Source organism: Drosophila grimshawi, unplaced genomic scaffold, assembly GCF_018153295.1.
Source record: "Drosophila grimshawi isolate 15287-2541.00 unplaced genomic scaffold, ASM1815329v1 contig_848, whole genome shotgun sequence".
Classification (NCBI taxonomy): domain Eukaryota; kingdom Metazoa; phylum Arthropoda; class Insecta; order Diptera; family Drosophilidae; genus Drosophila; species Drosophila grimshawi.
Genome location: NW_025063692.1, coordinates 18,288,925 through 18,302,366, shown reverse-complemented (window position 1 = coordinate 18,302,366; position 13,442 = coordinate 18,288,925). Strand labels below are relative to the sequence as shown.

Sequence of the window (13,442 nt, the reverse complement as noted above, 5' to 3'; positions counted from 1 at the left end):
TAGTTATTTTCTTGGCTGTTATTATACTGCGGTACCCTGTACTCATTCAAAATGCACAGAGAGGCTATCTCTCATCCAGCTGGGCAAATTGATGTGCCAGGATGCCGCAGGGGGCATCCTATTTGCCATCATTATTCATTTACAATCGGACTTAAGACAATCAGTAAATCGACTTCATTATTTAAAGCGAACAAGATGAGAAAGTTTTCAATGAAGCCCACTATTAATATTCTGCAAATGTTGCACGAAACAATTAAAAATTGCACTATTTAATTAAGAAACTTATGCGACAGTTCAAGTATATGAATTGTTTTGTTTTTAAGATTTAAGGCTAAGTTAATTGTGTGATTGTGCTTACTTAAAGTGATTGCAAATGATAAAACTGAGGTTAGCGATATATAGCATTCTTTAAAGCTAATTTAGACAGAAGTAATATTCTTCACCTTTGAATTGAAAATAGTGTTAATTTCATTAAACTGCAAAAGTAGAGGGTAACTCGTAGTGTGGCACTCTTTCTCAACTTAGACTTAGTTATTAAAGAAACTCAGTTTTCAACAGATTTCAACTCGTATTTAGTTTAAGATATGGACCTTAATTGTAAGCCATAATGATAATCGTTGCCATGGCAGTGGCAGTCAGCTCCCGGCCAACCCCCGATTCGCCTTCCTTGCGAATCTATCAATTTACACACCGACTGCACCCTATTAGTGAAGCCTTGCATTGCCCGGGAGTCGTTAAGTCGTTAAGCCGTTTCTGAGCTCCAAGTTTGCTTTTAATACTTGAATATTTGAATACAAAACTTTTGGCACTAGCTATAACAATAACAACATCCATTGCGACAAATGAAGCCCCAGGAGTGCCAATCAGGGCTGCCAGCATCCGCCGTGCGAATAATCCGGTTCAATTTCAACAGCCAAAAATCTTGAATAACCATATTATTATATCATTATGTACCAATAACAATTTGCATCCAGATTTGATAGATAGATAATACATCGCGTTATACATATAATGTGTCAGCAATTTGCTGGTAATTTTAACATCAAAGCAAAAAGTTCACATTTCGTTTTGACATTCGATTTCAAAGTTATTTGTTTATTTCAAAGTTACATTCGAAAAATACAAATAATAAAACCTAATCAAATTAGGTCAAATTTCGTTTGTGGCTTGTTTGTCATTGACACTGAGACTTCGACTTTCCTTTTTATTCAAAATTATTTTTAATTGCTTAATTGTACTGCACACAACTTAATCTGTGACTTCTGAAAATTGCAATAAAATTATCAAAATTTGAAAAACACATCTTAAGCATATTTTACTAAATTTGTATATATAATAAATGTACCACATTTTAATTTATATATATCTGCAGAAAATAATTTATTATTATTACCAATTTGAAAAAGGCACATTCATCAATATGCAGTCGAGGCAGCTTTTTCCAAATTGTCTGCGTGATTATTGGTACGAATGTGAAATATTTTCGATTTTTTATACTTTGATATCGAAGGTATCATAGTATATTCTCTGTCTGTCTGAATGAGTTCAACTTTCTTAGACACCCGTAGAGACAGAGACTTGAAACTTGGAGCATATTCTAGTCTGTGCCCGCGTCCAATTTGTACACTTTGAAATTGAAGTGCTACGTCCACTAAAGGGCTAGGAAATCGACAAAATCGATAACTGCAAATCGATCAAGCCACATATCTCCCACAATTTTGAAGGTACGGTCTCCAAACTTGCTTGGTAGCTTGTTGGCGATGTCCTTCAAAGATCGGCATATGCCACGCCCAAAAGCTCATATCTGCCGTAATTTAAGAGCTGCGATCCTAGCTTCTATCTATCGCAACTTGAAAGGCAAACTTGGACAGTACTTCTTGGCTACACCCATCCAGTTCTTTGTTACTTGTTATCAGTTGGTATAACGAATGGTATCGAAGTATTTCGCAGTCGGATACGCCCGACTGCAACGTTCTATCTTGTTTTCAGCTAGTATTGTGCTCCTGAAATAGATTAACGTTTGTTTGAAATATAGAACCCGTTAAAAAATATATATAAATAGATACAGAAATATAATTTACCAGATTAAAAACGGCACATTAATCAATATTAAATTGTCCAGGCAGCTTTTTGGACAATTAGTGTAGATTGCATGTTTGTAAATAATTAGACAACTGTTTTTAATATATTGGTTTGATTTTCTTAAATACAAAAACTGTCCAAAAACATTTGTTGCAATCTTTTGGCTTGTCGGTGGCTACTGCTGAACGTAATCCCGGCTAAGAACCGACTCAGAAATTAATCAAATTAGTTTTTTTGGTTACAAAAAAGCGACTAACAGTTTTGAATTCATTGTGATAAGAATCGTTTGTTAGATTAAGGAAATGTATATAGAAATTGTGTAGATGGAGTCGCCGTGGAGCTCGCAATGAACAATTCCGGCGGGTATCGATTCACATACACAAATGACTATCTCCAGAGATGGGCTTTTAAAAATGCCTCTCATTTTGGCGCCCAGGCTCAACAATCCACGTTACTGCGACTCCGACTCGTCCAATATATGAGCACTCGCACACTTCTCTACGTACATATGTATGTATACATGTGTGTATGGTGAATGTATGTTGCGTATACGCTTTGGGGGCAAGTCAAATGAAACGCGTCGCGGCTCCTAATCACGCGGTGGCGACGCCAATTTTATGGCCCCCCCCGGCTCGATAGGCGCCGCCCTGGCCAGACGTGCCAGAAACAGAAAATGGAGACGAGGCTGAAGCTGAGGCGGAGACGGAGGCAGAGACGGAGGCAGAGGTAGGCCAAAGCTTTCGCATTTGTTTATATGCCGCAACAGCTGCTCCCTAAAACAAAATAAACAACAACAACAAGAAAGAACTCAAAACGCCGCAAAGCGAATACCCTTGTGAAGTGTACCAGTGAATTATACATTCAAAAAGTCGAAACATTTTACAAATGTTTACAGTTGGTAATAATTTACAAAATGAATTTCAAATTCAAAACAAATAATTAGAATTGTTTTTATTAAATGTAAATATGTGAAATTATTTCTACATAGACGAAAAATCCTTAAACTAGAATGGATTCTTTTCTATTTGTTAGAAATATGTTTCTGAATAATTGGAAATACTTTTGAAAAAGCCGAAATGCAAACCTTAATTATCAAAGCAAAAAAATGATGGAAAATGTCTCATATTTGTTCCCAAAAATCTGAATTTGTATAATATATTAATACACTACAATTGCCGTCAAAACTATGGCGAATTGTGAAAATTCAGAATACATATATACATATGTACATACGAGTATTACTATGAACAAAAGCACTTAGGTGCTTAATAAGTTCAGAGATGTCTTCTGCAATGCGTTACGCAATGCGTGGCAAGAGTTGAATGCTCGCTGCAAAGGGTATATTATAAAATTCAAGAAAAAGCCAATGCCAAATTTTGCAGTCGAGGCTGCCTGAACTTAGACGGTCCCTAAAATAAAAAGCAAAGTTAACAAGTTGTTGCCTTTTGTGTTAAACATAAAGTATGAATACTTGAATGTGTGCGTGTGTGTGTGCGTGTGTGTGTGTGTGTGTGTGTGTGTGTGTGTGTGTGTGCGTGTACGTTTACGTTTGCACTTACTATATACATTTCAATGTGGTTTTCGAGTTATGGGGCTATGTGCAGATTTCTGTTATCTCTTTGTTGCCGCGCCGGTAAATGGCCAACAAGCAAATTTGAAGCTGCTCATCTTTTTCTTTTCTTTGCCATTCAGGCATTTGCCCCGCCTTGGCCCGGCACCTAATTCGCATTTTGTCCCCTCGTTTTTGTTGTTTTTTTTTTCTTCTTTTTTTTTGCGTATTTGGTCTTTTATTTGGGTATTTTGTTGGCGGTCTTAATATAAATTCGTTAACGTTAACCTTTTGGCAGCTGGCTTGCGTTATCCTAAATCAACAGTGCCTGCAACAAGGACTAAGGACCAAGGAGTTGCCTTCAATTGTGCCAATTGCCTGCCGCTTGTCAGTTAATCAAAATAAAAGCCCGCCCCGCAACCAAACAATAAAAAAAAACAACGAAGAAAGAAATTTAAAAACAAAAATAAAAATAAATAAAATTTAAAAAAAATATATATAACAAAGAGTAAGCGCTGCCAGTTGAAATTCACAGGACTCGAGCAGGACGAAGGCTCAGGCGTATGTTGTTTTTGTTGTTGCCGTTGTTGTTGCTGTTGTTGCTGTTGTTGTTGTTGTTGCTGTTGTTTTTGTTATAGTCTGGCGCGCCGCCAAAAACCTTTTGGCAACGAATACACAACGCGTTCGTCTCGATGTTGCGTTCACCTTCTTCTTCTTCTTCTTCTTCTGCAGCTTCTTCCATTTGCTGCCGCGTTGTGTTAGTTTACCGTTAGTTTTGTTGTTCGTGATGTTTTGCATTTTGCCAGCGATTTGTGTGTGTGTTTGTGTTTATTTTTTTTATTGTGCGCTCGCCTTGTGTCCGGACTCCGGCCTTTGGACCATATTTAAGTGCATCGATGGCGAAATATTTTTCAATTTTTCAACACATTTGGCTGGCAGCAGCAAAATGCTGCTCATATTTTCACAAGCTGTCAACATATATCTTTTTGTTGTTGTTGTTGCCGCTGTCTCTGCCACTGCTACTGCTGCTGCTGCTGCTGCTGCTGCTGCTGCGTGTGCATTTCTGGCAATAATGTTGCAGTAGAAAGCAGAAACAAACAGCAAACGGCAAACAAGTCTTGTGTAAGAGTGCCACGCCCACTCACACCCACACACACCCACACACAGAGGGTGTGTGGAATAGCTAAGGGAGTGCAGCAGTCATTTCCTCCACTCAGTCAACATCAAACAGAAACAGAACGGCATGAAAATCAGCGCGTCGACGCTCGCCGAGTTCGCTCGGCTTGTAAATGGGCAAAACACTTTGACAAAGTGCAGCTGACACATCACACTTACACTAACACACACACACACATTAAACACACTTACAGAAGAAAACACAGCAACGAAAAGACCCCATTACGAATTAAATTCGTAGGCGTTAAGCTTAAGCTAAAGCTTTTTATTCGATTCACAAGCTCGCTTACCTTGTGTGAGGGATCGTAAACGGTCGAATACTGTACGACTCCATATACCAAGGTAGACTATTTGAATACACCCCAGATATATTTATATAAACACTATATATTCATTGAATGACTTTCTCTAGGATATAGAACAAGTTAAACATATAAATATATTTTACAAATTACATAGCAATTTACATAGGTAAAAGAGAGCTCCAGCAAACAACTCTCCACTTAAAAGTGCTACTGGGCAATTAATGCATGCAGAATGCATTCGGTAATGATTGTCAAGTTCGCTGCTGGGGTACATTTGTTAACGCAGAAGCACCGCACTTAACACTGAACTTTGTCCTCCATAACCCACCCCCAACACACACCCATTCCTGGCGCCATTCTGCGTTGAAGGTGTTGATGATTTTGAAGAGTGCGCGCGTTTTCCGAGCGATTTGATAGCGCTTTTGGCAGCGCATTTTGGGATTGGTGCACAGACCTCAGCAATTAAAGTTGTCGTTGTAAAAAGCACAGTGTGCACGTATGCATGAGTGTGTGTATGTGTCTATAGACACATTATGTGCGTGTGTATTTGTGTGTGTGTGTGTCTGGGTTTGATTTCAATTTAGTTGGGTTATTGCTTTGGTCGGCCGGCCACAAAAAAATAATAAGCCAAATAGGCATAAAGCAGAACGATCTCCACAGTCACACACACACACACACACACACACGCTCACCCACCCTATGTAGCCAATCACATGCCTCTCTTCATTGGCAAAAAAAAAAAAAGATTGAAAGAAAAAAGTGAAACCAACAACCCGAACCCCAGCTCGAAAAATGTGAGCTTTCTGCCTGCCTACACTCATACAAAATCCCAACAAATTTTCGTAAATCGGCATACAATTTCAAAGATTCATGTTCAAATTCAAATTCAATTTTATGAATAGAATTAATTTTAAAACAAAAATCGCCATATTCTTGGCAAAATTTTAGAAATTTCCTAATAGTTACGAATAATTATTTCTAAAAAATAAAAAAACTTTCTATTAAGGCGATTTTTGTTCTGAGTGTAGTGTCGGTCTCGGTCACACATTGCAAGCCAATTGATGATGATGATGATGATGATGAGGAGACACGTTAAGCGTGGGACGGGAAAGGGACAGGGACAGGGACAGGGAGAGGAGTCGTTGCTAGAGGGAGTGGGGGGTTTCCCGATAAGTGCACTGGCATGTGAAAATGCGTTCAATTGAAACTGGGTTACAGCTTAGGGGCTGGCTACGGGTTATAGGCTATATGTGCTTATGGGTTATATGGCTATATGGCTAATGGCGCAGATTGGGTGTTTCTCGATTTTGTGAGTGCGTTTCTCATTTTTTTTTCCTATTTTCTTTCTTTTTTTTTTGGTTGATTATTCGAGCACGCCACGTTGGTAATGGCAATGGCCAAAAAGCAGCTCAGACATCATCGAGGTCAACTGATTGAAAATACATACATGTGTGTACATACATGGATATGTGTATGTGTGTGTGTGTGTGTGTGTGTGTGTATGTAGATTATTATGCTGATGATTTGAAGCAGGCAGGACCAAGTCCATTGGCTGTGCTGCGACTAATTGATTGCCTGACAGGAATTGTCAGCGATACAGCAAATACATATATACGTACACACATTATGTGTGTATGTATGTACATGTATGTATATATGTAGATACGGCTATATATATATATATATATATATAGCGCACCTCGGACTTGTTCGTGTCCGGCGACATTTTGATTGATTATTGATTAAATCTAATTACGTTGATTAATCTTGAACTTAATTTATTGATTGATGGCATAATTGTATGTATAATTGCTTCATTTAAGTTTAGACAGGCTTATAATTGATTATTGATTTCAAACTTAATTTATTGATTTATGGCATAATTATATTTATATTAGCTTTATTTGAGTTTAGACTAGCTAATAATTCTTTAGTGATTAAATTTAATTGCGCTAAGATCAGAAAATACGAACTTTAATCAAAAGTAAAATACAATTGTGATTGAAACATCATTGATTTGGTCCGATTCGATCCGATTTCGATTTCGAATTTTTATCGGTAGCATGTGGTTCATTTTTGACATCCTAATAAATATATATTGTTATACAGCGTTGATTGATATTATTGTTTGATAGGTTGCCAATTATTTTATCGATATATAATAAAATCAAATGGGCGAAACGCAAACCTTGCCAGATCAATGCATCGAAGACAAATCTGGCCACCGGCAAAGAAATCGTGCAACTCAATTAATACTAAGTGGCAATCACAAAAAATACTAAAGAATCGATCAATCTGGCAACTGTTTATTAATTAACCCGTTAACTTCTGCCAATTGTCAAAGCAACAGCGTTGTGAACAAATAAGAAAATATTACTATTATAATCTTATAATAATATAATAATACATTAGTGAGCTTTATTTTAATCACTCGGTTTCGCGATCATGCCGAAATTGAAGCACAATTACAAAGCGAACGACTCGCAATTGTTCTCGATACCATACGGCAAGGCTGAAGACGCCAGCAAGAAAAAGCATCGGATTAAAATCCAAAATGTCGGCAATTCAACTCAAAATGGCAAGGAGTCGCCGCGAAATGCAACAACTGATCCGATAAATAATGAAAATGTGCTCAAATGTTATGCGGTACATCAGAAGGCGTCCGTTGTCTCCCTGACGAAGCAGTTCAAGGAGTTTGAACAGAAAATACAAAATACCAATCTGAGCATTGCGGAGAAAAACAAGGAAAATTATCAACTAAAGAAATTGTAACTAAATCCAATTACAACTTGTGTTTAAGAACGGTATAATGAATCATCTCCGAACCCATAAATTATATATATATTATTGATTTGCATTAGCAGCGGAGTCATCCAACCATGTCCATCTGTCCGTTTGTTTGAGCAAGCGGATCTCAGAGATTTTAAGAGCTAGAGACACCAAATTGGGAATATAAGTTCATTTGATCAAGTTTCCATCATTTTATCGATAACTGCCACGTTTTGCGAATTGCATTACATTAATATTTTTCTTATACCGCTAGTATTGGGCTCACTCGATTTCAGCATTCTTACTTGTTTTGTCTCTTTTATTTTTATTTACTCATTTTTATGTTTTAGCTTGGATGATTTGAACAAGGAAAGAGTGGAGCTAAGTGCGCAGTACAACAAGTTATTAAAGAATAATAATAAGCTGGAGCAACAGCTTACTGAAAACAATAAAAGGTATTCCTCATTGGAAAGTGGCTATGATGAGAAACTTTCCCATTTTAAAACCATTTGCCGAAGAACGGAAATCGAGCTAACTGTGCAGCACAAACAAAACGATAACTTGTTGGGCGAGGTAAGCTGTCAAACAGTTAATAAACAGCAGCCAACTCATTACCTCTTCTTTTCGTTTCTAGTTAAAGACAGTGCAGGAGCAGCATAGGGATTTGCTGGCTCAATTCGAGACTATGGCGCAGCAGAAGGATAACGAATTGATTGATTTACAAATGAAATATAAGCAGTTGCAGGAGCAATTGATCGAAATGGAGACGACTCTTGAACAGCAGAAGCTGCAATTTATAATGGAAAAAGAGGTGCGTAACGCTTAAATGTATTGTTTGCTCAAAAATTGGAGCTAGCACTAGTTAGAATGGGTCAGCAGCTAAAAGGCATTTACTGTACGTGTGTCGGAAAATGTTTGGAATAAAAGACACAGTTTCACAGTATTTATTATTTTGTGGTACACTTAAAAAAAAATGTAATAAATCCATTTAATATTTGAAAACTGTATATTTATACAAATGTCTCAACACAAACATTCTTTCTTACACTATTCAGACGGCCCAATCAGAGCAGCGAGCCGAGATATCAGTGGTACTTGCTAAACTGGAGGATTTTGAGATGCGTTACCTTGAGCTGCAAAAGTTAAACCAAGAGAATTCGATTAAGGCGTCCAGCGTAACGCAACGTCTGGAGACAGAAATAGAGAGACAAAAGCTGCAAATTGAAGAGCTCTTCGGGCAAAATCAGGACTTGAAGGCAAATGAGAAGCATCATCAAACCGAAATCAGAGCACTTCAAGAAGCCAACGACCAGTTAAAAGACAATAGTGCGCTCAAAGATTCCGCAGCGCAAGCTGAGCTAAGGAAGTCTGAAAATCAACTGAGCCAACTAAGGCAGCAAATCGAAGGACTACAGCAAAATCATTTGAATACATCAAATACGTTGTCAGCTGAAAATTACACGATGACACAGGAGTTCGAGAAGGTCAAGCTACAATATGAGGTACTTGTGAATCAGCATTTAATAAAATGTCGAAATCACCAATAAATATAAATATTTTCAGCAAAAACTGGCCGCTCTGCAGAACGAGCTCAAGCTCAAGAATGCAGAAATTGTCGCATGCCAACAGCATTTTACCGAGCTGAAATGTAGTAGCAATGTAAGTTACCACCAAGTATTCTATTTTTTGTACGGTTACTTTTGCATCTCTTTCTTATCCAGGCCACTATTGCGGAGCTGAACTATAAAATAAGTTCAATCGGCAAACATTTTTGCCAGCCAGTCGGCACCGCCAGAGTTCTGAGTAGACGTGAGACAGATGATTCAATCGTGTCACAGACCGCACCTGTAACTATATCTCCCGAGGAACCACTCAATACGGCAAATGTTGGTGAAAACTCGAATGACACTATTTTCGGAATAGCTGCACATATATCTGACAGACTACGGATGCTACCAGAACGACAAAGAAAAACAAATAATTGGTACGGTTCTGATTTTATATCAGATTCTGAGGATAACGTGTCAAATTCGGAACCAAAACAGCTTAAATTGGTGTGTATCCGAGTCGAATCTAAGCTATATCCCAGATTCAATTGTAATTCATCGAATTAATTATATTTTTTAGAACGAAATGGGTCCGGTCCGTAAGGAAATGGCAAAGCTAAAGCGCACTAAAAAAACAAGCGCATTTGATACATTAAAGAATTCATAAACAGTAGCTGGTATCTATCAAAAAGCATACTCAAATTCGTTTCTTTAATACCATGCAATGGAAACGAACTTTTTTTATACATGCAAACATGTTGCAATTCTGTATTATTGTATGTTTATGCAAGGAGCATAATCATTCAAATAATGTTCACTCATGTAACCCATATTATGTAAGTCTTTATGAAGTTGGCTAATTTGTTTTAGTTTCACTTCAATAATTTTGCTTTGGCCATGAAGTAACCATATTTATCATTATTATTATCATCAGTATATATTGACAAAACCTATTTTAGTTTTGTGTTATTTTATGTTTATGTCAAGCGCATAATCATTCAAATAACTTTCAGGCGTGTAAGTCATATTAATAATAATCAATAACTTTGTTTTCTTAATATATGTATATTACAAACATATTCTGTAACTATTATTATTATTAAATACAACAACTATAAGCTTAACAATCTAGCTTATAGCATATATACTGTGGCCTTCTGCTACATACAAATATTTGTATTTTTCGTTATTGTAAGCTTATGCCAGGCGCAGAAGCATTCAAGCAACTTTTGTTCACTGACATACATATCTCATATTAAGACTTTGTGCCAAATCTGCGCCAAGTTGGTTTCTGTTGTTGATAGTTTTAAGTTTATAAGTGTGAAATTCTTTCTTTGTCTTCGAAAAAAACATTTTTTATTTAATATTTTCACGAAATACGTGAAGTATCTCTTTACTAAGATTAATTAATTACTAATTAAGAATACTATCATCAAGAATATTATAATCAATACTGTAATCAAGAATTAAGTGAAAATCTTAATTGATTTGATTTGTACTTTAAAATACATTTACTAATACATAATAATTAACATGTTAACCTACTGTTTATCTTACAATAAAATTAGTAATATGCAAAACATTTGGTCGACATAAGTACATATTTACATAGTGCAACTGTAATTAATTTGATTTGTGGCATGCTACTGATAGATCCAATGATTGATGCGCAACTTGAACTTGATTGAATTGATTGATCTCAGTGCGACTGAATAAAGTATGTCAAGTATTGCTTGTGGGGCGCAATTGATAGGAACGCCTCATAAAATGCTGATTCTATCCGTTAATGTTGATTAGCATTTTGCAAACAGATACAAATTACATTCGAAACTCGTCCAAGCCGAATGATTGATTTGATTCCTTGGTCATCCCCTTTCCCATTCGTCAGCTTATCCACTTAACCATTCATCAGCATCAGAGACAACCCAACGCGCCCACAATTCACAATTCAATAAAGCTAAAGCCACAACAGCATTCCCAGCTCATGGTCAGCGCGCCCCACTCTCCTCTCTCAACTCGTGTTGTTCAACGCCAACGCCAACATTCGCGCCACAACAACCATTGCTAATTGTGTTACGGAGGCACAAATGCCACAATCCTTTCAGGCGCCTCGAACCGCAGCCAACAGGAACGGCAACGGCAACGGCAGCGACGACGGCAACAATAAGAGTAACTGTAACTGAATAGTTGCAGCCGCAGTTACGACAGCAGCAACAACAGCAACAGCAACAATAACAACAACCACAACAGCATCCCATTGAAACGTTTATAAGCGACATGAACCGCCACACCGCAAAAACTAAACAGACCCCTCGGACGCTCGATTTAATCACAAACAAATGCGTCCGGCCACTGGCCGAGTCGAAAGAGTAACCCCCAACCCCTCCAACCACCCTTAACGACAACGATAACAATAAACAGTGTACGTTACTCATGGCCCCACCCCCGCTCACTTGGTTATTGTCTCGCCCCCGCGCATCCATGAAAAATCGTCACACATTTTAGTCCGCTATTAATTCGAAAAATATTCAAAAACCAAACAGCGAAAGTTTTGGTTTCGCCTGTTTTGCTAACAACAACAGCAACAACAACAACAACAGCAGGAGCAGCAGCAGCAGCTGCAAAATGTTGGCTGTGCAAATATTTTGTGGTGACTGACTTTTAAAGGTTCCATCTCTGCATTGAAAGTAAACAGAAATAATTATCGTTGCTCCGATTTGCGTTCTCAGCACAAAAAAAAAACAAGAATGGAAAAGAAATAGAAAAATAAATCATTTACTTACGCTACGTTTATCCAAAACCTGTGCGCGCAATAACACCAGTAACAGTAGCTTAAGTCCTGCCCAATACTATTTCAGCTCCCCCATAAAGTCACCTCTGCCCGCGCCTCAGGCATTTGTTGATTTCTACGTCCGCTCGATTGCAGTCGACGACGGTAGCAGCAGCAACAACATCAACAACAGCAGCAGCAGCAACAACGTTGATGATTTTTGCTGTTGTTTTTGTCGTTGCTACAAGTATTTGTTGCAAGGCGCATAAAAAGCATAAGCGCGTAAATAAAGTCAACCTCATTTATTTTGAATATAAACTACATTTTTTACGACTGCCAGCAGCAAAACAGCAGCAAAACAGCAGCAAAGCAGCAGCAGCAGCAGCCAGCAGCCAGCAGCCGCAACCAAGCCAAAGTCAAAGCGCTTTGCAATAGTCAACGGCAGGAGCCGTCGCCCGATTTTGTTACTGGGGCCCATCGTCATCAGCCTGGCAACTGGCCATGACAACTAAGTAATGCAGTTTGGGTGCCCAGCTTACATTTCATATCAAACTCATCAAAATCATCAAATATTCAAATTAAACTCAAGTCAAGTTTCTAAACAAACTTTCGCACTACTCAAGTCGAAGTGCGCCACCTTTTGTCCGTTATCTAAAGTAAAACAGCTTGCTTTGAAACTTTAGCTGCAGCGTTGCATTTGCAAGCGGGCCAGAATGATAATTGGGCTGCTGTTTAGGCAATTGATCACATTTGTTGCACTTAATTTTTCACTTCATCTCGAAGTTTAATTTGAGTTCACAATACTCCAAAATGTTGCAAAATATTTGGTCAAGATATTTATTTAAGCCAAGAGATATAGAGGTTATAGAGATTATAGAGCACGAGCTTGTCGACTTTGATTTTCTCACGTTCCAAGGTATTATTTGTATACCCTGTAACCAAATGTTACACAGGCAATAACGAAACTGACCAAGTATCAGATTTTGATTGAGTAATTTGGAACATCTGGCTTGCAAATTAATGCTAATCAAATATTCATATTCGATAGTAACAGTTCAGTCTCCTTAAAATAAAATCTTAGATTGTTATTTGTTTAATGGTACATGTTGTACTGGGTATTTACAAGTTTAATATTTCCTTAGCTTGCCTTACGTTTTTCTGCTTATTGTTTTTATTACATGATGCTGTTGTTCATACCTGTTGTTGTTGTTGTTGTGGGGGCCGTTTGTTATCGTCGAGCAATT

General features: G+C 37.7%; 2 protein-coding genes across 2 annotated transcripts; both read left to right on the top strand.

The window, feature by feature from the left end:
• The first annotated feature begins 7,519 nt into the window (after nucleotides 1–7,519).
• On the top strand, nucleotides 7,520–8,722 carry LOC122322832. The gene is made up of 3 exons (XM_043216057.1): nucleotides 7,520–7,880; nucleotides 8,232–8,454; nucleotides 8,516–8,722. The coding sequence occupies exons 1-3, from the start codon at nucleotides 7,558–7,560 to the stop codon at nucleotides 8,705–8,707; spliced, it is 738 nt and encodes a 245-aa protein (XP_043071992.1). The 5' UTR covers nucleotides 7,520–7,557; the 3' UTR covers nucleotides 8,708–8,722.
• A 198-nt stretch (nucleotides 8,723–8,920) lies between these two features.
• Nucleotides 8,921–11,010, top strand: LOC6564651. Its single transcript, XM_032738120.2, has 4 exons — nucleotides 8,921–9,383; nucleotides 9,445–9,540; nucleotides 9,603–9,935; nucleotides 10,009–11,010. Exons 1-4 carry the CDS (start codon nucleotides 9,000–9,002, stop codon nucleotides 10,093–10,095), a joined length of 900 nt encoding a protein of 299 aa, XP_032594011.2. The 5' UTR covers nucleotides 8,921–8,999; the 3' UTR covers nucleotides 10,096–11,010.
• The last annotated feature ends 2,432 nt before the right edge of the window (nucleotides 11,011–13,442 follow it).

Coding starts and splice junctions, on each gene's coding strand:
- LOC6564651 (XM_032738120.2), top strand. CDS start 9,000: ATGCGTTACCTTGAGCTGCAAAAGTTAAACCAAGAGAATTCGATTAAG. Junction 9,541..9,602: donor AGCTGAAATGTAGTAGCAAT/GTAAGTTACCAC, acceptor TTTCTTATCCAG/GCCACTATTGCGGAGCTGAA. Junction 9,936..10,008: donor AACCAAAACAGCTTAAATTG/GTGTGTATCCGA, acceptor TATATTTTTTAG/AACGAAATGGGTCCGGTCCG.
- LOC122322832 (XM_043216057.1), top strand. CDS start 7,558: ATGCCGAAATTGAAGCACAATTACAAAGCGAACGACTCGCAATTGTTC. Junction 7,881..8,231: donor AATTATCAACTAAAGAAATT/GTAACTAAATCC, acceptor TTTATGTTTTAG/CTTGGATGATTTGAACAAGG. Junction 8,455..8,515: donor ACGATAACTTGTTGGGCGAG/GTAAGCTGTCAA, acceptor TTTCGTTTCTAG/TTAAAGACAGTGCAGGAGCA.